Below are 22,845 nucleotides of genomic sequence, written 5' to 3' on the forward strand. Positions count from 1 at the left end.
ATGACAAACAGGAAAAAATCTTTATTAGAAACTGTTGATATTGAATCAACAGTGTTACACACTTTTTGCATATAACCGAAGACAACTTAAAGTTCATGCTATAAAAAACAAACCTTGTGCTTTTAAACCATGTCTGCAGAATAACAGTATATAAACGTGAAGAGAGTTTCATTAAAGTGTTTTGGTGTTAAAGTTTAAGGCTAGACCGAAGGTTATTCTGCTGTGGCATTGATAAGCGTCAATCATAAAGAACAATTGGTTGCCAACTCAAACAAAATAAATATACTGTGTAACAGACTGAATCTGCATGTTTGCAATTGCTGCACCAGCATGTACGTTTCAGATGCAAAAACCTCTAGCATCACATCCGGCCATTCTCAAGAAATGTACAGAACGCCCCTATAAAAAACAGACACGGAGAAGAGGTATACAACTTCATTTTCAGAGCTGATCCACTTACAGATTAAGCTATTCCTCTGAAGCACTGAGAACCATCCCACCGAAAGTATGCATGTGCAATCATCTTGGGAATGTTTTTAAAAGTAAGATGATGCCCTCGTAAAGCTAGTTTTTTCAAATGGAACAAGATCTTTAATGTGATACTACAGTGTCAGGTTTTAAATGGCTAGGATCCTTGGTGAGCACCGTTGTTATACCTTGTAAAAAATACGAATATACTAACCAAACAGTTCAGTGATTCACACACTGAACAGAATATAATACAATAGTAAACTTGAAATTGAGAATGTGTACATTGAATGTGAATTAATCTACACTGAGTTTAAAATGCTACTGGGTGTGGAATTAAGTCCACTTTTGCCCATGTAAACAAAATTTCAGTTGAACTAAATTCCATTAACTGAAAACAGTAATACTTACTAAAGTGAATGATAAGTAGCTGATGTAAGCGCTGAAACTGTGTAACAACAATGCATAAAAAAATTCAGGGTGGAATTTAAATATTTCAAGTATGTCTGCCTACTGAGAGCTACAACAAAGCAAGAAGGCAACACAAAATGTTATTTCTATGTTAGCGGCCTACATCTGCCAAAATCCTTGTTCCTACTGTATCAAGTGTATGTCAGTGGTGGGTACAGATAGTCCCTTATTTTTTGTGATGGAGAACTTTCAACTGCACTTTAAAACTGCATATGCTTATGCACCAGTATTTCTTTCTAGCTTATGGATGATACCCTAGCACCATGTCTACTATATTAAGACTGACAATTTTTTAAACATCTGTGACATCTTGTCAGTTACCACAGAAAATACATACAGTGGAAGTAATACAGCAATTTTCTGTGGAAATCCAAAGCATGCCACAGATGCTATCTATAGAGCTTAACTTGAATCTTTCCTTTAATCGTAAAATGTTTTTACATATTTCCCATTTCACAAAGAGGACGTCTGCTCAACATCTTCCATCCTCCTGCCCTGGAGTGTCCCAGACAGAGTGTCAGAATCCAGGAGCTCGACCACGTTATATGGGGCACAGTCTTCCAACCCCAGTTTCCCACACATCCACCCACAGAAGCCCTTCTCAAGGTCTCTCACCGCCAGCCACCATTCTCCAAACACCCACGAGAGCTGGTTCACAGCAGCATACACCCCCATACAAAAACACAACACCATGATAAGCACCGGATACAACAAGATGAGCAAAGGACACAGTGTGATCTTGTGCAGAAAGCTGCGCTCCTCATTGTAAACCAAGAAGATGTTATACCAGGTGAGCGTTCCGTAATAAAATGATATGATAAAGGACAGAAGGAAGATAAAAGGAGAGCAGGAGAGGCTCCAGAGGAGAACATGGGGTCCCTGGCTGACCCCTAGCGTGCAAGGTTTTTGCTTAGCTTCGGCAACCCCGTCACACTCCGCATCCAGACGCTCTTTGGAACGCGCCATGTCTCTCAGCTCTTTGTCAGTAAGAGTCATATATATGTCCACCATTTGGCCTTTCCGTTTTCCACGCGTTATGGTGCCAGTCAGGGTCACAAAGCGGCTGTCAGGAGGTATATCCTGCTCATCTGTGGATGACAAAGTTTGATGAAACTACCATGAACACATTCATCAAGAAATTGTCAAATTTAAGGGTAAATATCACCATTTATATTAAAACATCACCTAAATGTTAACAGTAATATCTAAAGTGCAATATTTACATAAAGACATGTACATAATACATTTGACCCAAAAAAATACAGTTCTCTCATTATTTACTCACCGGTCATTTCAAACCTGTATATATGACTATCTTTTTTTTCTGGGAACACAAAACCCCCGAGACCTTTTTCAAAATATTTTGTGTTTCATAGAAAAATGAGTCATGTACAGGTTTCGAATGACATTGAATAATGGATGGCAACACTTTCTGTAGGTTCGACCGTCCCACACCAAAATACTTCATAGAAAAAAATGATTATGATCACAATAATATCACCACTAAAACAAAGGTTGAAAAACATCGTTGCATATCATGTTTTCACCTTCTTCAAATGGAAGACCGAGGTTTCCATCCACATCAGCGGAGGTCCCCTCTCCTGCATCCTCAACCTCCAGGTCAGAGCGGTAGATGATCTCTTTCTTCTTTTTCTTCTTCTTCCTTCGAGTGGTGGTTCCCTCCTCCCCAGTTAACCTCTGCAGTGTGTTCACTGGGGTTTCCTCTGCAGTAGTGACACCCTCCAGTTCCATACTATTAGTATCTACAGAAGCCCCTTCGCTCATTGTTACACACCGAATCAGTTCCTTATGAAACTGTATGATGTCAGCATGATGCTTCTAGAATGAGAGAAACGGCACCAATGAATGTCGCCGATACTTTAAATGGCATTAATATGGCTTTCAAATCTGGACATGGTTCTGTTGTCCGGTTAGTCACCGCCCCGTGTGTTTACTATCTGCTTTTCATTGATTAAAGATGGATGTGAGGGGAGCGGAGGAACACCTACCTTGCACCGATCGCAAAAAAATGCATGTCGTTCTCCTATTCTGCACAATAAGTGATTTTACGCATCTTAACCACGTGTATCATTGTAGCGCTGGGTTTATTTTTCGGACACTGCCCCACCGGGTTAAGCGCATCCCCCCTCTGGCCGCTGAATGCAAAATGTGCAACCAATCGGCTGCCTGCGCGCTGCTCCCTGTACGCATGCGCGTTTCGCACTGTGCTCTGCATGGCAACCGGTGTAACAAAGAGGTTGAATTTAATAGTAATGAGATGCTAGCACAAACGTATAATCATTTATGTTGCAGACATCGAGCAAAGAGCAAAAAAGACTACCATGATAGTAGATGAATGTCTGTAACAATGCCATATAACGTTTCATCTCCCTCCTCCTAAATCACAACTTTGGATAAAAAGGATAGTTGATAAAGGAATGGTTTAAAATTCTGTCATTTACTCACCCCATGTCATTGCAAACCTGTGTTACTTTCTTTGTTCCGCAGAACACCAAGAATAAAGTTGGAAAAAAAACAATGGGTGCCGGTTAACATTCTTCAAAATATTATTTTGTGTGTGTTCTGGGAAGAAAAGTCATATAGGTTTGAAATGACAAGTGGGGGAGTAAAGGATGACGGAATTGTCGTTTTGTGGGTTAACTATCCCGTTAAATGTAAATGATTAAAGGCAGACTTAATACCAACAAAAGGTACCATGGTACTGCCAAGGTTACAATCAAACTCAAGTACAAGGTTTAAAGTACAAGGATTATGATGTAAATACCAAGCAAGTAGATTAATGTGGTAATCCTTTAGTATACTGCATTACCATTTATGTATAATCACAAAAGCATGATTTGCAAAAGCACCTTCTGTAAACAAATGCAAACTAATGCAGAACTTTTGAAAAACAGTTTATTTTATTTTATTGTCTCGTTATTCTGACATTTGTTATAAATGTTTAAACTACTTTTATTTTATAATAATCCTGATACTCAACGGTACCGCATGTATACATATTTACAAATATATTAAGTTCAAGACAGTCTCTTGTTGAGTATTAGAGTAAAATTATGCAATGATGATGTTGAAACTCAGTGAACATCCCTTAAAAGGCCATAGTCATGATGCTTGTAATTTACAAATAATCGTGGTCCACCCAAACGGAAAAAACAAGATGCGAAAGTTTAGATTTCACAGTTTAGATTTGGTCTTGTCCATAATTTCCTTTAAAGTGTCTGTATTTTCTCCCTCTGGGGCCTGGGGCCAAGCGCTGTGGTCTGATCAGAGGGAAAAACAAAACATTTCAAAGATTTCAAGTGTTCTGAAGCACAAAATGAAACGTCCCAAGATTAAGGTTTTGAAAGTGTTTGCGACACTTTCTGGAAACTACACAAAAACTCCTGATTGTAGGTACCTGGGATTTCCCATATAGAGTGGTAGAGGCTCTGCCCTGCATCCACCTTCAGGGTTGCTCCAGTAATGTAGGAGGCGGCTGGGGACAGCAAGAAACATACGGCTGGAGATATCTGATGGAATGAAGTAAATACTGATATCAATAAACATTCAATAGAACATATTTGAAAGTTAGAAAGTCAGCTTTATGCATTAGTATGTACAACGGAACAGAGTCCAGAAACCATTAATGCTACAACGTTGTGAATGAACCCTTGTATTACTGGCACTTCTCGTGATTGTAAGTCACCTTGGATAAAAGTGTCTGCTAAATGAATTAAGGTACACCCTATGTGGAAAGTGCCGGTTATTTACTAAATTCTCTTGCTCTCTTCCAGGATACACTTCAGGATTTAAAAAGACAGAATATTTTGAACTGGTAAGAGCTGCCATGTAGTGGTGTTTTCTAAAAGGACTTTAAAGATGCTTTTAGGCATTGGTGCAGTTTATATAATTAATTAGGTTCTGTATGTTTACCAAAAAAAGATAAATTGAATATTAAAAAAAGCTCAAAATTGGTGTCAGGTAATTATTCTGAATTCACACCTCTTCAGGAACACCAAGTCTTTTGGCAGGACTGAAAGGAACTGACATCTGAAATAAAGTGGGACCAAATTCTTTGTAGTTTTCCATTGCAGTTTTGGAGATGATAGTTCCCTACATTGAAGAAACAGGAAAGAAAAAACGCACACATACTTTTCCTTGAGTAAAAGGCCATTTCGCTGGATGTTTACAGTGCAGATGATTAGAGCAACATTCTCATTTCAAACAAACTGTAATTCAGTCATTTCTACTACATTTACAGTCTGTAGAAAGATAGAAAAAGCGTATTGTTGCACATTTAATTAGTTTCTAATGACTTAAGACGTTTGTCTCAAAACTGTTTCCAAATTTGCACATACCGGCGCCACAGAGTTCACCCGGACCCCACTGGCTGCCCACTCGATGGCCAGACTCTTGGTCAGGTTATCTACACCTGCTCTGGCGGCTCCTGTGTGCCTACAGAGGCCATTGCCATAAAACACCCCAGAAGTTTATCACAATGCTTTATTGCTACAATAATGTTAGGTTATAATAGCACTTTATCTTTGAGATTACATGTACACCGTGAAGTTGAGTTTGTTAAATGAACAGAACAGGGAACAGAATTAACTGAACAATACCAAAACACACCAGGCTGTAAAATACACAAATAGTTTTTCATTTAAATGAATTCAAATAACCGTATCATTAAATAGTCCACTCACGCCATTCCAGGAAAACCCTTCCACATGTCAGCAATGATGTTCACAATGACGCCTCCGTGGTCTTTCATCCACGTGTTGTACGCTGAAAATCAACAGCAAAGATTAACAAAGGTGTGTAATAAGAGTTTTCAATATGGCTATTCAGGCGGTCTTCAAAATTTCTTTGCAGAACCTTCTTTGCAGCATAAGAATGTTCCAGTGAGGTTGGTGTCGATCACAGCCTTCCAGCCTTTAGCACTCATCATGTTCACCGGACTGGAAAACTGTCCACCTCCATTATTCACCAAGAAGTCAATCTTCCCATGAAGATTTAAAGTAGATGCCATAAGATTCTTCACCTGTCATAAATAGGTTGAAAATATGCCAATAAAATATATCAGTTAGATCAGATTTTAGAACATCGCTATAGTTTGATAAAACTTTGCCATGTTTGTCCATTGGAGCAACTCGTTGGGCAATATGCCTTTGTATACAAATCATGGCTGAATGAGATATTTTAATCTTTTGTAATGAAAGGTTTAAAGGACCATTACCTCCTCTTCATTGCGGATATTGCACTGTATAGGAGTCACTTTAGCAGGATTGTTTGGAGGGATTTTCTGTGCAAGCTCTTCAGCTGCTGCTGTTAGACGCTCAAGCTTTCTGGATGATATAACAACGCTGCATCCTACAACGTGTGACACATAAACAGTGCATTAATAGGAAGACAACGGATCTATACCATAACACATATAAATTAATATAATCAGGGAAAAATAGACATGACGAACAGGTCACATAGTTATATTAACTCTTGTGTTGCTCAATATCTGGGCTAAAGTTCATTGTGAGGACCTGCACAGAAGTTAGTAGACAGTTCAGGACGTCAAAATCTAAAAAGCAAAATCCTTGTAAACTCATACCTAACTGGAGGAGCTCAGAAGTAATAGATTTTCCTATTCCAGTTCCGCCACCAGTGACAATTGCAACTTTGTGATTGAAAAGACCTGCTTTAAAAACACTGGAAGCGGCCATGTCTGATGGGCGCGAAGCGAGCGAAAATAAAGCGCTCCGCTCAGTAGGCATGGGTAAATATTTCAAAATAAAAGTTCTCTCATGAACGAGGGACGTGCTGAACAAACGTCTGTAGATATACGATTATTTTTGATCATGTCCTAAAATCGATAACTTCAACTTTTAACCTAAGTTGTAATGCATTTTATCAATTTATATTTTTGTACAGCACTTTAAGTTACTACGTATAAGAAGTGCTCAATGAACAAAACTCATATATCAGAATTATTTTATATAATAATGCTACAATAATCGAAATAAATATAAATGTGTAAGCAATAAAACAGGGAGAAAAGGTTTTCACGAACAACGACATCCCTTTTTGTAAAACCAAGTGATTTTATTTTACAATATGTACATAACATGACACAAAAATGAATTTCATAATTGTATTTCAATCACAGATAAACAATAAAACTAGAGAATTTTTGTGATGGAATTTCCGTTTGACACGTTGACGTAATACCATGTTGCTGAATGTTTACAGCAATTAAAAATGTTTCACCATAGTCTTGTATGTAACGTCTACTCCCCTCAAAATATAAACACAACTAGATGCAGACAATGACGACTTCCTCAGTCTGATTTATTCATAATGATGTAAAAACACCTTAATGAGTTATTGCTCAGAGTGATAACTGTCTGTGTAAATGTGAACACATTTACAGAAAATATGTGTAAATATCAATAATGTTATGATCTGCATGATTGAAAACATATATATACACAAACATTTTATTAACATTGTGCAAATTTTAGGTGAGTGCATACCACAACCTTAATTAAAAAAGGGCCACTGAATAAAAAGTTTTTAATAAAAACAGCATTTGCCATTATATCAAAAGAATAGGATGTGTAATAAAACACATTATGTTTAAAAGGCAAGTCTTGAAAAGATGGGCACTTCCGCGTTGTGATTCCTAAAGTCATTGCATAAAACCAACAAAAAAAAACATATAAAGTAGTACCCATTCTCTCATAGTTTAGCTCACACCTCTTTATAGCAGCTAATGCTGTCACGAACCTGTACAACATATGTACAGATATCTATACAACTAATACAAAGCGCACAACAATACTAAATCTGTATGTACATTAATTAAATACATGTCTTAAAGCACTTGTGTGGTTAGCGTCAATTGAGTGTAGTGTGTAAAAACAAACAAGAACCTTGGTTATGTTTTATAACAAATAAGTGTGTTTGTATGTGTGCGTTTCAGGTCTAATAAATTAAAACCATTAAAAGAACTGCGAGAAGCCACAAGTGAAGCTTCAAGAACAGTTAGGGGTGAAAGTGCATACTGTAGTATAACATGCGGTAACGACCCGCCTGTTCTTTGAGTTCTGCCTTCAAGTCTCCCACTTCTCAGCGGTCCAATAACAGCATAGATTCCTCTGACAAGCAGTCAGTTGTTGTTGTTGGGCCAAAGGAAACCAAAAACTTATGAATGTTGCTTTATGGCATGTAGTGTTTATGTCCCAAGATGCATTGCATTCAGTAGCTGTTTTCGTGGCCAGCAAGGATGTAGAGGTTGCTGTGTGCAGTGGGATTTTCTGTTGGTCGACTCTCCAAAACCACCACTCTAGAAAGAGCACCATAAAACAAATGTTACCTTTTGACCTGATGTCAAAGTAAATAGTTTTTCTTACATAAACCAACAAACTACTATTTAAAAGGATACGTCACCCAAAAATGAAAGTTTTGTCATCATTTACTCACCCTCTTGTCGTGTAAACTCGTATGACTTTCTTTTTCAAAACACAAAACAAGATATTTTGAAGAATGTCGGTTACAACAGCAGTACTACACATTGACTTGCATTGAACCACAGCCAAGGGGTACTGCTGTTCCCAACATTCGTCAAAATATCTTCTTTTGTGTTCCAAACAGGTTGTAAAAAACAAGAGGATGAGAAAATGATGACAGAATCTGATACTTGTTTTGTTCTCACCTGTCTGAACCCAGCAGCCTAAATATTCGTGAGTTGTCAGAAATCTCCTGTGTAATCTGAAAAGATTTGGACAGAATGATTTGTTTAGACCATTATGTATCACAAAGCTTTACATTCTGTCAATAGTTTAGACACTGAGCTTGCCTCATTGGATTTGAAACTGCGTCCTTGCATGCCATGTCTCCAGAAGGCCAACACACTGTCTTGTAGACAAACTAAAAAGGATAGATAGATGCACAAATAGTTAGTGTAAATATTGCCAATAAAAAAACATTCTACTGAGACAATTTCACATACCTATGGATTCAATCTGGAAGTTAAAAGTCAATTCTGCAGAAAGTTTTCGACTGGATTTTAACCGGCCTTGTAAATTGACAATTTTAATGCACCCTGAAGAGAAGAGATGAAAATGCTCACTGAATCCGTCTTTGTAAATAATCTATTCTGCTATCCAAAATAGTAGATTTTGTACTTACGGTCTAGGCAGACTAAAATTGTATCTCTCTCCAGCTGGGTCACATGGATTACACAACTCTGTGGGGTGTCTGAAACGAACATTTCTAAAAATTACGAAGCGCTAAAATCATTTTTAAATACAAGATTATTGTAATACATAAAAAGCAATGAATATACAAAATATTTCATAAGCATCCTTAGCAGTAACAGTATATCTTTTTAGTGGTTAACAGCACCCACCACCATCAGTGAACCAGTTGGAGATAGAGTTGGGGTTGAGGGTCTCGAATCGAACCACCTGGTGCAACTCTGTCCCTTTGCTCACAGCTATGCATATAAGTGGATACTGATGCTCCGGAACCACCAGCATTTCGAACACCTCCAGCGGACACGGCAGGGGAAAGTCTATGTTCTGCAGGGGATGGAAAAGACAGCAATGAGTCAGTGCTAAGTTAGGAACAGCGTGTGTGCGAAAATGTGTGATGAATGCCAAGTAAAGCCATTTCATTTCTCATAGTCTTTACGTGGAACATCCGCAATTTCAGACGCTTAAAGGAAGCATTAATGATTAGCTAAAAAACTGAGCATAACCTACAGTTCTTTGAGTTGGTGATGGAGGAAATTGAACATGAAGTGAACTACAGTGAAGCACTGAACACACCTTGACCAACATAAATTTCTGCATGGATTCCACCCACTCATAAAGGACGATACTGGACTGAAAGGCACCACACAGATACTTGTGACCTGTATATGGATTCCTTACTAAGAAGAGAAATATGAGGAAACAAAGTTCTTTACTAATGCAGCTGCATTGATCCTCCAATGTATGCAGTTTGGTAGGATTCAGGTAACCAAAAACATTTTCAGAAAGGAAATAATGACACTTACCCACACAGCACCTTTGACATCCTTTCGTGTCAGGGATCTTATTGGACACAGAGAATTTCCTGAAATAAATGTAAAACCACTTACTGTATGATGATGAAATACACAAGCGCAAACCATAGGTACAGATTCATAACATCACATTCAAACAAACCGTGATATTAACATTTACCTGGGGACAATTTTGTCAGGGAATTTATGCGTTGGTATGGCAACAGGGAGCTTCTGCATTTGTCGAGCATGCTCAAACAAGCCCGCCAGACTGTGAGAGTACAAATGAGATGCTTTTCCTGAGGAAACAATCAAAACATGAAAGAAACGAAAAGGTAACAGCTTTTGGTGATGGAAATGTCGCGGTCGGAAAGACGTGAGTTTTTAGGAAATGCTGAAATATATTGTATTGTTTCACGAATTGTTACTATAATCATTATTAATTATCACTATCACACAAAATCTTACACCGTAACTACACTGGACTTGACCGGCATGATGCGACAACACATGGCTTGTTCCAATGGTATTGTTGCGCCCCATCCAGTGGACAAAATGTAAAGTTATAATGGGTTCAAATGCATTTTAATGTCTTATGTCATGTCACATCGCACCGCGCCCGGTGTGGACATGGTGTTATGTTGAACAATACCAGAATCCCTAATATAGTGCTAGAAAAACAGCAATTAAAAAAATTATAAAATGTAAAGCTAAATGTGCAATGTACTATTGTCTTTAAAGCAGAACTCACCGGATATTGATAGCAGGCTGTTGCTCATGACATACAGCCAAGTACATCTCCGGGGAACAAGCTGAGAATGAAACCAAAATAGGTTTAGCAGAAGACAAAAAATACCTTCAAAATCCGTGCCGAAGTTAAATTAAATGATACATACAAAATTATGCATAATTTACACAGTATGTATCACACAAGACAGAAATGAGCTAAGTATATACTTTTGACAAGTAACATCGTACCTGTTCCATTGACGTCTCGTGAAGTTCATTTAAATTCAATGTGTAAATACCTTCCTCTGCACCAAATATCACATATTGGTCTAAAATTCATGAACAGAACAGAAAAAACCCAACAGATGAATCGGAGGGAGAACCGACATGCAATATTAAAATAGGCACTGTTATCTTGCAACTCTTATCATAGTTATAGTCAGTCACATCCTGAGCTCACCTCTTGTGTCCGGGTTGATCCATGAGGTTGCACAGTGTATTTTTAAGGGACATCCATTAAAGACTTTAGAGAAACATGCTCCCATCTGGACACACAGAACAAGTACAAATTAGGCATTGGAGTATCATTTTGGCCCAAGAGAACAAATAAGAGAACCCATGAGAACAAAACAATACGCTGCACACTCCCAAATATACTGACTAAGACAACATTGAGTCAACTTACATGAACCTTTGGAGTTGGAGGGAGACCATTGCTGATGGGTTTCTGTGGGAAAGTTAAATGAAAGTTAAAGCTAAACAGAGGAGCATCATTTCTTTTTTCCCCAGATATATGATTTACAGAACAAAGGATATTTTCTGTTTCAGTTTTTGGAAAACTTGATTTTGAAAAACGTACTGCTGTCACTCATAAAACATCTACGCCAAACACAATTAGACATGTTTTATGTTTCATTCTCTAGGTGTTACAAGTATCACTAGTATTAAAAACCACAGCAAACAAGCCATACTGGAAAATCTTTCTTGTCTTTTGGTACAGGAACAGCAGGGGGCATTGTGGACTGTCTCTCTGCTGAAGGCGGGTGTTCAGATGGACCGACTCCATTGCCTGTAAAAGAAAAATACTTATAGTCTTATAGTTGAATATGCTGTGTATAGTCAGACTAATAAATACACAGACAGTACATATATGAAAATGAAATGTGTTTTGCAAGTACACTCACATTCTAATTTCTCAAATGAAGCAATATTTACACTAACATACTTTGTTGTACCTTGAGTAACAACAATTTTATTGCTTAATAGAAACTGGACAAACACAATGAATCACAGAAGCAGAATTACACCAACGACAGAAGAACAATAATTTGACAAGAAAAAGATTTCATGGGTGGAGTGGTTGACTCATGATGTCTTTGGGTGGGTGTGACGGCATTTCTCTCTGTGAGAGAAGGGGGAAGAGTGACAGGTGATCTCACCACAGGCTAACTAAAAGAAAATGGGAATATCTGTAGCTTCTATCATTGGATGGGATGTGGCTATGACATATGGTTAGTGACTGGTGTCAATCTAGGTTTATGGCTGAGGGTCTAAATCACTACAGAAATGGCCTGTCTTACTGTCTCCTTCCTCATTTTGATCTTCCTCATATTCCTTGTCTTCAAACGAGACCTGCAGCTTCTCGTCGAACTGACTACATATCCCAGCATCCCTCTGGGCTTCCCACAGGCAAAGCTCATCCTGATTAGCCTCATTACCTAAACTGCTGAGCTTGTGAGCCGGCAGTCGAGGAGGTGGAGGACGGGGGGGAACGTTGGTGGAAGATCGAGCCGGGCTCTCGGTCCCTGGGCAACGCTTAATAGTGCCGTGGTTGCCGTCATGTTCAGACGGGCTCTGATGTGGTCCGGGGCTGGGCTTTGGCTGGAAAAGGTAGAACAAAATTAGCATCATGCTAACAGCTTTGTTTGGGTCGATACTGTGAACACTGTTATAAGTAGAAGAAAAAAGTGTAGGGGCCATTCACTGATTTCCAATAAGCTTGACTTGGTTTCTATAAACCTGCTTTAAAGCTACAGTCATTGGACTGTAAACAACGTGTGGAAGGGTGTCTAAAAATGAGCAGAGCATCAGAATAAAAGTTTGTGTTTACATTTAATATGTCTGTGTATTGTGCAAATCTGTTTTGTATTTATAAACTGATACACGTACACATACATAAAGATATAAACATGCATTTTCTTAATATATACATTTCAGTGATAAATATTTATTTATTTGAATATATTTCTTAAATACATCTATGTGTTTATAAATAGAAAACAAACACAAACTTTTATTTTGGATCAAATTAATCATGAATCATAGTTTAACAGCCCTATTTGTTATTTTATTTATTACAATTAACTTTAAATGAACAGCGAATCGATTTCAGATGCTAATAAAGATTATTACTAAATATCCTGTATTTGGAAACTCACCTTGGGTGGAAGAGGTGGGGGGACCTTTGGCCTCATGGTGGAGTTTTTCGTGCTGAGACAAATTATTTATCCAGTTAGATAAGTCACAATGTTAATTATTTATGCAAAACTGGTGACAGGATGTTAATAGACGTCTGCGATTGGTTTCATCTGATGTTTTTTAGGAACATCACCAACATGTGATATAAAAGCACACGGGACACATGCAACATAAAAACATGCAATCAAATGTACCGCACAAGTTTGGGGAATTGGGTTAAACAACATAGAAGAACGCTAGATCAAGAGAATCGAGATCAAGTGAACGATGAGGCAATAGCCCAGTTCAAGTTAAAGGGAAAACTCGCCCAAATATGAAAGTTCTGTCATGATTTACTCACCCTCAGGATAAGCTCTGTTTGGTCACTGACATTCTTCCATATATCTTTCTATGTGTTTAGCAGAACAAAGAAATGTATACAGGCTTGGCACAATCGAGGGTGAGTAAATGATGACAGAATTTAAATTTTTGGGTGAACTATCCCTTTAAACAATGCGAAAGGCATTTAAACCTGAGAAAACAAGGCTAATTTTAAAATCAACGTGACATTCTACAACATGGGCTAGCCATGTCATTGTCTAAAAAATGAATGGTGGCAATTTCAGTAAGAGCAAACAAATGGAAAAATGATTTTCAAAGCACTAAAATGATCAAGATATACTGGCAACATGTTCAATGAAGAATTTTTAGATGCTGTTGCATAAGAAAGGTCAAAATGGAAGCATTTTATATACTATGCTAGCATTTTAGCATAGTATATACAGTATCTATAGCCTATACTAAGTTCTGGTCCTTTACATTAAGTTTACATGATTACACATGTTTAAGATGCTTTAAAAGGAGTGTTTCAAAAGCAAGTCTTTTTTAAAAGAACACATCTAAATCTATGCAATATTGAGGGAAAGCCATATTGTATATACAGTAACAACTGCCTGTGAGTATATTCACAATCTAGCACACAAGCCCTTGCATCTTATTGGTTAAATACTCCACATGTAATGACTATTAATGAAAATTGCAGGTAATTTAAATCATTGCCAGTGTATCGTGCTCATGAAATGTTAAACTCTTGAGCAGCAGATAGAGACTATGTATGGAACTTACTGTTGCAATTCATCATCATGATCATCACCATCATCTTCACCCTCATCATCATCCTCCAAATGAGCCTCATGCCCCCTAATGACGGTGGAGAATGTTGCTCATTTATTCATTAATTTGGATTCCCAAATTTAAGCAGCATTTGCAGACTAATTTCGACATGCACGTGCCATTTAAAGCAAACTTGACAGACTAACAGCTAAATCCCCCCCAAGGAATGGGAAAACTAATACTGTGGCAAAAATAACACAGATATCTCCAACACAGCCTTGCCAAGCAAATCAGCTTTTGGATCCACTCGGACAAGCACAAAAGGGCAAGGTTAGGTCACATCAAATATTGATCAGATGAAAAACCAGCTATGCAGAGAGAGACAGATAGGGAAAGAGAGAGAGTGAGTGAGGGAGAGAGAGAGAGAGAGAGATACTGGTGACAGAGCAGCAAAATAAAGAGAAGGGAAGGAGAAAAGGAGAAGAAGCCAAAGAGAGATGAGAGAGAGATACTAAAGTGAAGGACACTGAAAAGCAACATCGTCATACCTTTGGTGCAACTCCTCCTCGACAGATTTTAACAGACTCCTGTAGAAAAATAATCCTTTTAATTTTTTTACACCTGACAATGGTTGGTAAAATTTGAAAATGTACAAGCCAAGTTTTGTTACCAACCACAGAAATAGCCTTTTACATGGATTGTATTTGAATATGTCTCTATCCTTATGGGAATGGGAAAATGAAGCTTTTTACAAAAAAGTGCATCACTTCAGCGGGAGTCAGATTATAATTTCTCAAATTTGGCAAACCACATGACTCATCCCAATAAAGTTACTGGCCAACAGGCAGTCAAGTCCAGACTGTATGTAGACTTTCATGTGGAGGAAATGACCAGATTTGTAACACATCAGGGGATCCATTAGTCTTTATTGATTTAAGCCTAAATAAACAAGCATTTACTGCTAATTTGTCTCTGATGACCCTGGGAAACACTCCAATGTTCAGTCGTTACATTTACAAAGAACTTCTGTTCCCTAATGTCTGAACCTCCGTTCAGATGCTGTTTATCTACTCGGCTCTTAAATTATCGCACAGTAAGGTGTTTTAGACTAAATTAATTTGAAATAAAAGCAAATCAGTGGAAATCGCAGTAGATAAAAACTATATTCATATCTATGGAAGTGAAAACTGGCTCTTGCAAGCCAGTTCTCTTTTACATAAGATTAGGATTGGTCCTAAGGTTTTTTTAGTATCAAGATTAAATATTTCTTCAAAATATAGCTGCAAAAGACATTTTCATTTTTGGGAGAAATATCCTAAAGAGAAGAATGCCTGGCTTCTATTAAAATAGGTTAATAAACAATCGTGTCTGTAATAGTATTATCATTAAGTTAAAAACAAATAAGAACCTGCATGATTACATCACAAAATCTCTACACAATTTGAGATCACCATAACCGATATATATCCTCACAATACTGGTTCAAATATGGTGAAAAATGGCCACAGCTTTAGAACTGTTTCCCCATTTACCAGACAGATGACAGTCAGAGTCTGATAACTGTAGCCATGCATAGAGCCGGATGAATGAGAATGTAAAAGCGCTCATACAATGTGAATTAAGACGCTGAGGGGGTGTCTCGAAAGTGCCCGGGACCATCTGTTGACAAGAGCCGAGAGCGACACCTTTGAACACATGCGCAAGCTCTCACACAAACACATCGAATGCTTTCACTCCATCTGTCTTACTCGACCTTCTGTTCACTATACGGCAGAGATAGTCAACAAGGCACAATGTGCGTTTATTATAAGAGTAACGGTCACATACAGATACGTGTACGATACCAGCAACCAAGTGTCACAAGATAAGAGACAAAAATGACACGCGTCTTTACCCTCTGAATGAATCTTTGAATACAGTAGAGCTGAAACGTACACGGTTTGACATGCAGAATGTACATAATGCATTTGTCACTCGGCTGATCCACGTATGATCTAACATTCGCAATCTATGCCATCCATCAACTACACCAGAACGTTTTCAGGCGTTCCCTAAAATAAAATGGGAGCTTTAAATATCATTCACAAAACTCTCGCCAATATTAAAATTCGTGCCAATGTTAATATTCTCCACAGGGTGCCTTAAAAGACATAGTCTAACAGTCTTTAATGTGCCATCTGCAATTCTGACTGCTGGACAATGACTGCTACTAAAGGGTGTAAATAGTTACTCAATTTGGCGTGATTCATAATTCTTTTCATGAACAAGCTCGAGACAACAAAATAGGTGTGGAGACAATAAATATAATAGTTGATGCATTTTATGACATTATTTGAAATTTGTCAGGAGATTTAAAAGGTAAAACTGTCTGTTGAAAATGCAACGTGGCAATGGATCAATGCATTTTTACATCCCAAATGTTAATGCTCTCAAAACATTGCTTTTAAAGATACGATGTTGACACCTTTTTTATGTTTGCAATCAAAAGCTTCGTTTCGTTCACTGGGCAACAGCTGACATCAGTGGCACAATAAGATGAACATAAAACACACCAGGGTGAAGTACCCAGGAGTTATCTGTAATGAACTTACTTATTTCCTCCTAGGAAGGAGCCTTTTGGAGAACCCTGCTCATAATCCATCTGTAGATCCTGAAACAAAAGACAGGATGTCACATATTCATACATCTTAAGCGTCATATTATGTGGGCAGCAGGTAGGATCGCACAGACCTTTAGTTCTTTGTCAATGAGAAAGTTACATTCATGCATGTGTCAAAAACACAATGAAAACTAAATAACATCATACAAAATGACATCATATTCAACTCACCTCCAGGGTTTTTGTTTGAAATTAGTGTTGTCTAGTTATCTACGCATGCATCGCAATACTAGAATTGCATTATCAAGGATGACTTGTGAGTAAAAGACAGAAAAACGATAAGACCCGAGTGTTAGCTTTATTTGAGCAAGCAAGCATAAGAAACTATTTCTGTACAAATAAATTTGGCTTAAGGTTCGAAAAGGTATCCTTAAAACTCTGCAGGTTGGATTTAAATGTCTTTTAAATACTGAAATACTTTTTATAGTTGTCTATTTTTGGGATGCAAGTAAATGTTGATTCCAAGAGATTTGCTGGCGATTTCATACAAACTGCTCATAATGTTGTGCTCTTAATTAGATCGCTGTGGGTGGACTGGGCCATGTGCTATCTCCACTCCCACTCGCCAATATGATCATTTAAACAGCCAGTCACTTGGAATAAATTCATGAATTAATATAATCATAAAACACTGTAGCATCTACTAAATCTACTCAGAGCTCAATATGAGAAATGTCCATGTACCGCATGCTGTCAGTACAAAAAAAGAGCAAACTCATACGTCGCTGTATATAAACTAACGTCGAGAATTGTTGTTAAAAACGATGTGAGGATGAATCACAGGGACATTTTCAAGTTTACGTCACAATATTCATCAAAATGATCCCAAGAATCAATTTTTTCACATTTTCAGGGAAAACAGGATTGGATTGAAGTATGCAATCCAAAACGTGCCGTAATGTCAGTTGTTTAGATCAAAATCCAAACTCTTCAATTGCAGCCGTATTGCGAACCCTGAACAATGTGACACGTTCCTAAAATAATTCAAGGTAAAATGTGCCAAATCTAGTCTGATGAAATGATCAGAAACCCTTTGCAGCATAAATGTCAGCCGCTTGTATTTCACGATAAGATCTTGTAGAGCAGGTTTTCAAACTGTGGGTACAGTGCGGTTGCGCAAAAATGATTTCCTATTGCATTGAATGACACAATAGACAGTTTAGTCCAAATAATGACAAGCAATGATAATGGTTTTGACTTTATACACTGACATAGAAAAAATACATTCTACTTCAAGAGCTCAAACATGTATTTTTATCCCCATATTTTCTTTCAAAAATATTTGGTTGGGTTTTAAGATTATACATGTCTAGGTGGGCCCTGCAATGAAATATGTAGAAACACCCGCATGGGGGAAAATGTGATGACCTTCCGCACATTTTACTTTTACATTGTGGTTCTGAATGCTGTGAGTTGTCAAAGTTTCATAGTTTTGTATTTCATGTACATTTAACTCAAATCATTAGGAAAGTGTTATTTCTCTTTCCATATAATCTTTAGAGAAATTGTCTGCCCTCATTTTATTGGCGTAGGGAGGAATACACAGGGTGCTCCATCCATTCGACAAAAGGTTCTCGCAAAAGATTTTGCAGTACTAATCACGTTATTGTTGATTAAACTAGAGTAACCTCATTCTAAAACACCTTTCTTTTCTGTTCTCTCTCACCTTGCTCTATCCATACCTCCCTCGCCCACTTTTCTCTCTCCGAAATAAAGCTCTCAGCCATGCAAAACCTCATTGATTTTCCCCCTGAAGATTAACAAACCAAATTTCCTTTACGCAGCAAACTGTCATATCCTCATTCAGCGTGCTGCCGTTCTGCTGATGGGAGCCTTTTCTCTTAAGAGTGATTGAGATAGAAAGTACGTAAGAGAGCGAGGACGAGTAAAAGCCAACAGAACATCCCAGACGATCCGCTTCACTGCTTCTGTCATATCCCTCTTTTTTTCTCTCCGTCAAGTTCCGGCACGTCCTTTCTGTTTTTTGATACGCAGAATCCGAGCATGTGATTCGATGTGCCACCTCAGCGTGTGGGTTTCGGACCAGATGGATGGGATGCAACTCAAAATACAGGAGTAACCATAGGGGTCTTTTTTAAACTTGGCAGATGTTGGAGATGCGTTGGCACACATTGAGCCGTAAACCTCAATTGGGTGATGTGGGTTTGAGTCTGGCAAAAACTTTGACACCTAGTTCTTAAATATATATTTCATTTGTAATGTTTCTTAAATATTGCTATTACCACATGATTATTACATGCATAAATGCGGTCTAAGTGCACGGTCGAAGACCCTCTGTGATGCATTTGTTACCCAAAGTGTCACTTGCTGAGCCGATGTCTCCCCCCTGCACTCACACAGACCTGCAAAGCACTTTGGTTTAACCGTTCCTATGGGACATGCACTCTCTTATTTCCACCTCTCTCTCTCTTTTCTTGTTTTTCCTCGCTCTGCCTCTCCACCCCACTCAACTTCCATTCCAACCGTCTAACCCTAATCTCTCTTTCCATTCCCTCTCTCTCTTTCAAGATGTGTCTGATTGTGACAGGGCCTAAAAATAAAGCCCCTCAGAGGGTTTGACTGTATAAAATGCTTTGCTTGGCAGTTTCAAAGTGCTTTTGATTACAGAACAGTGTGGCAACTTTGAGGAATGTGCCTTTAAATGAAGCCGGAGGCTGCAACACCTCAACAAAATAAGCCAGCGTAGAGATTCGGCTCGACAGACAGAAGCGATAACATTGATATTACATACAGTACTGGTGAGCTGAAAGGACACAGACGGCCGTGATCAAAAAACGACAAGGCACAATGAAATGAATGAAAGAAATTACAGTTACAAATGGGTGGATGATTGTACTACTCAGGCATGGCAAGATGCTAGAAGAAAGGTGGGAGACGCGAAGACAAGCGAGACAGAATAATACGGAAAAATACCAGATTAGATCTTGCTGTGTAGTATATTTCTTCGGCACAGTCCAAAAAATCATCAGTGTCAGGCTGTTTAGTAGAAGGACCAAGAAACTTCAGTTAATCATACACACGTGGTGTCCATGTGGTTTGAGACAAAATTACTTATGGGTAAAAAGTGGTTGGGATGGTGAGTGATGTGGTCTGACCCATTCGACAGGCCTGTGGGTTTAAATGATAATCCACCATTGCTGAACCTGGAATGCTGTTAGTTTGCGAGACCCCACCGAAATGCACCAAATATGCGTCTATTATACATATTTTCTTTTTGATTAACCTTCACTTTGGAATATGGACATTTATAAGATGCTACGTTGGCTGCACGTCGCATAAATGCAATGTTTACCTTAAACAAACCAAACCTTAAAGACCTACCAGCTTCAGCAATTATGGACTGCTTTTCTTTACAAAACAGCAGGCAAATGTGACGCAAATCCAGAAAGTTCAAAGGAAAAACCAAACAAGCCGGCCTTCTGATGCGAGATGACATCATAAGCATGAGACTGCAATGGGAGCTGACATTAATTTGATGTCCTGCTGTTAAAAAATTATCTGGTTTATGAATTGATGACAAATCCAGTTTCAACAGGAGAAACCCTGAGTGCTCGAGACGAGCGAGACAAAGATGAGTCAACGCTGCATTTTTCTGCGGCGCTTAAAGGAAGTATTATTGATTAGATGCCAGGGAAAGCTGCATCTAACCTTTCAATTATCACGGTGGGTGAAAGTGTGAGACAGACGCCTTGAATGCATAACAGTCAAACACGTTGTAGAAGAATGAGGTGTACGTAAGGAGAAACGTTACATAACAGGGTCTCGGTTTATGGGAGAGATTATTTAGAAGTGATCATATGGCTGGGTGGGCAGGCAGTGTGTTTTCAGATTAGGCTTTACGTGACTGGCCGATTAAAAGTTTTTTTCTCAGAGTTTGATTTTGCTGAGAAATGTTTGTTGTGCTGAGTTTGGCAGATTTCATTAAATTGTGGACAATAAAGATGAAAAAAAAAGGTACTCACTAGTTCGTGGTGAGGTTTTGTCTCTGTTGTTAAAGGAGCGTCGAACTTCACCTGACCAACTGAACAAAAACGAACACATCACTTGACTATTCACAGAACAAGACGTTCATTGCATTATATTGATAGTTCACACAAAAATGAAAATTCTTTCATTATTTACTCCCCTCGTGTCATTTCAAACCTCTATGACTTTCTTCTGCAGAACACAAAAGATATTTTAAAAAGAATGCTGGTAACCAAACAAAACTGGACCCCGTTGACACAAAACCACTGAGACATTCTTCAAAATATCTTCTTTTGAGTGCCACAGATAAAATAATCATATGCAGGTTTTGAGACCCGATGGTGAATCACAGAATTTGTATTTTTAGGTGAACTATCTCTTTTAACTTACTAAGTAAACAACAAATAGCATGTTGACATACTCGGCTCTTTAGTCACTATAAATGTGTGTTGTAAAAACAAAAACCTCAGCAAATACAAACAGACAAAAGATGAGGGAGACTGTCTAATATTTTGCTGCGAAGAGATGTATTGAACGAAGAAGTGAGGCTGAGGAATTCACTGAGGCATGCTCAGGAGAACAGGGGCACCTGTCAGGTGAGCCCATGGGAGACATCTAACAAACACTCACAGTTAATCTCTGACAGGGTTTTTCCTTCCCGACTGTTACGGCTCGCTGAACGAATCCGATGTGGAACAGACACTGGAGCCTGAAGAAAATACAGAAAGCATGAATAAAAACAGAACATAATAAAGAGTAACACAAATGTATTTGAATATAAGGTTGTTAAACGGATAGGTCTCATGTCATTCGAAACCTTCAGAACACAAAAGAAGATAGTTTGGTAACAAAAAAACACTGGACCCCCCATTGACTTCCATTGTATAGATACCAGAGAAACATTTTTTTTAAATATCTTCTTTTCTATTCCACAGAAGAATCAAAAACAGGTTTTAAACAACATGAACCATTTTTTGGACATTTGTAAAAATACAAATGACAAATGCATTCATATTTGATGCATTACATCAGTCGTCGGCCACTTTAATCTCTAGATATCTGCATCGCCCTCAGTCACAGAAAACCCATATCAGCAGACCAAACTAAGCACTGTATGAGACTACTGATTTACGGCTTTTTATACACAATCAGCGTTAGGCCAAAAAAAGGACAGAATGCATCCGCGTTCAGTCGATAGCAGGCATATTAGTGTGCCATTCTTAGCAGATCAGAGGAAGAGTTAAGATAAAAACACACCATCAGCAAGACCAGCACACATCAATACATTTAAGACAAGAGCTGCTTAAATGCTTACACTTTAAATATATCACTTAGTGCCATCGTCGGGGACTCTGTGGAGGGCAAACTCTTGAGGCTAAAAATACATGCTAGGCATAAGTCTCTGATAACCACAGGGTCACGAAACCGACCCTTTGAATCCCTGTCTATCTGACGATGCTGTCCTGTCTCACTGTGGCCCAAGAGAAAATCATTAAGGCCTACTGGACGCCCGACAGCCGAGTCCCTAATGACTACCTAGAAAAGTTTGCTGTCATTCATTTATCAAAGAACACCCTCCATCAGCAACACACACAACTGCATGCCGGCAGATATAAGGGTCAATGACAACTACAGATCAATGATTATAAAGAAGAAAAATTCTAGTTAAATACATAAGAAATGTGTTTGAAGTCTTGTAACCATAATGTAAAAAATACTTTAAAAACTTTTACACTTTTTTACATTTATGCATGTGAAAGATGCTTTTATCCAAAGTGATTTATTCAAGGTACACATTTTAGCATCTTCCCTGCCTGGGGATCAAACCTGTAACTTACAATGCTAATTCCACTGCTGTGAGCTACAAGAACAGAATTTGTTTGATCTAAACAAAATGTGCTTTTCGTAATAAGGTTTA

The 22,845-nt window shown here is 38.2% G+C and overlaps 3 protein-coding genes across 10 annotated transcripts in view; all 3 read right to left on the minus strand.

Annotated features, from left to right (window-relative positions):
* Positions 1 to 6: 6 nt before the first annotated feature.
* On the minus strand, positions 7 to 3,179 carry tmem169a (transmembrane protein 169a). The gene is made up of 3 exons (XM_079483015.1): positions 2,949 to 3,179; positions 2,487 to 2,778; positions 7 to 2,027 (listed from the first exon to the last, which is right to left on the minus strand). Exons 2-3 carry the CDS (start codon positions 2,722 to 2,724, stop codon positions 1,393 to 1,395), a joined length of 873 nt encoding a protein of 290 aa, XP_079339141.1. The 5' UTR covers positions 2,725 to 2,778; positions 2,949 to 3,179; the 3' UTR covers positions 7 to 1,392.
* A 559-nt stretch (positions 3,180 to 3,738) lies between these two features.
* Positions 3,739 to 6,737, minus strand: pecr (peroxisomal trans-2-enoyl-CoA reductase). The gene is made up of 8 exons (XM_079483014.1): positions 6,545 to 6,737; positions 6,176 to 6,309; positions 5,815 to 5,980; positions 5,643 to 5,724; positions 5,298 to 5,394; positions 4,942 to 5,052; positions 4,358 to 4,469; positions 3,739 to 4,220 (listed from the first exon to the last, which is right to left on the minus strand). The coding sequence occupies exons 1-8, from the start codon at positions 6,705 to 6,707 to the stop codon at positions 4,135 to 4,137; spliced, it is 951 nt and encodes a 316-aa protein (XP_079339140.1). The 5' UTR covers positions 6,708 to 6,737; the 3' UTR covers positions 3,739 to 4,134.
* A 274-nt stretch (positions 6,738 to 7,011) lies between these two features.
* Positions 7,012 to 22,845, minus strand: part of map4k3a (mitogen-activated protein kinase kinase kinase kinase 3a) — a 44,215-nt gene continuing 28,381 nt past the window's right edge. The window contains exons 13-34 of one of the 8 annotated variants that reach the window (XM_079483249.1): positions 21,558 to 21,636; positions 20,924 to 20,982; positions 19,875 to 19,937; positions 16,873 to 16,931; positions 14,830 to 14,868; positions 14,294 to 14,368; positions 13,150 to 13,201; positions 12,430 to 12,592; positions 11,683 to 11,780; positions 11,397 to 11,438; positions 11,172 to 11,256; positions 10,961 to 11,040; positions 10,734 to 10,794; positions 10,164 to 10,281; positions 9,995 to 10,053; positions 9,765 to 9,868; positions 9,344 to 9,515; positions 9,124 to 9,192; positions 8,945 to 9,037; positions 8,792 to 8,862; positions 8,648 to 8,703; positions 7,012 to 8,278 (exon numbers count right to left, since the gene is read on the minus strand). In XM_079483249.1, coding sequence (XP_079339375.1) covers positions 8,191 to 8,278; positions 8,648 to 8,703; positions 8,792 to 8,862; positions 8,945 to 9,037; positions 9,124 to 9,192; positions 9,344 to 9,515; positions 9,765 to 9,868; positions 9,995 to 10,053; positions 10,164 to 10,281; positions 10,734 to 10,794; positions 10,961 to 11,040; positions 11,172 to 11,256; positions 11,397 to 11,438; positions 11,683 to 11,780; positions 12,430 to 12,592; positions 13,150 to 13,201; positions 14,294 to 14,368; positions 14,830 to 14,868; positions 16,873 to 16,931; positions 19,875 to 19,937; positions 20,924 to 20,982; positions 21,558 to 21,636 — 1,785 coding nt within the window. In that variant the 3' untranslated portion in view covers positions 7,012 to 8,190. Of the gene's footprint in view, positions 8,279 to 8,647; positions 8,704 to 8,791; positions 8,863 to 8,944; positions 9,038 to 9,123; positions 9,193 to 9,343; positions 9,516 to 9,764; positions 9,869 to 9,994; positions 10,054 to 10,163; positions 10,282 to 10,733; positions 10,795 to 10,960; positions 11,041 to 11,171; positions 11,257 to 11,396; positions 11,439 to 11,682; positions 11,781 to 12,291; positions 12,593 to 13,149; positions 13,202 to 14,293; positions 14,369 to 14,829; positions 14,869 to 16,872; positions 16,932 to 19,874; positions 19,938 to 20,923; positions 20,983 to 21,557; positions 21,637 to 22,845 lie in introns of all 8 variants that reach the window. The other 7 variants (XM_079483246.1, XM_079483251.1, XM_079483247.1 and 4 more) reach the window with 7 other exon arrangements.

This window comes from Barbatula barbatula (assembly GCF_947034865.1).
Source record: "Barbatula barbatula genome assembly, chromosome: 20".
Taxonomy (NCBI): domain Eukaryota; kingdom Metazoa; phylum Chordata; class Actinopteri; order Cypriniformes; family Nemacheilidae; genus Barbatula; species Barbatula barbatula.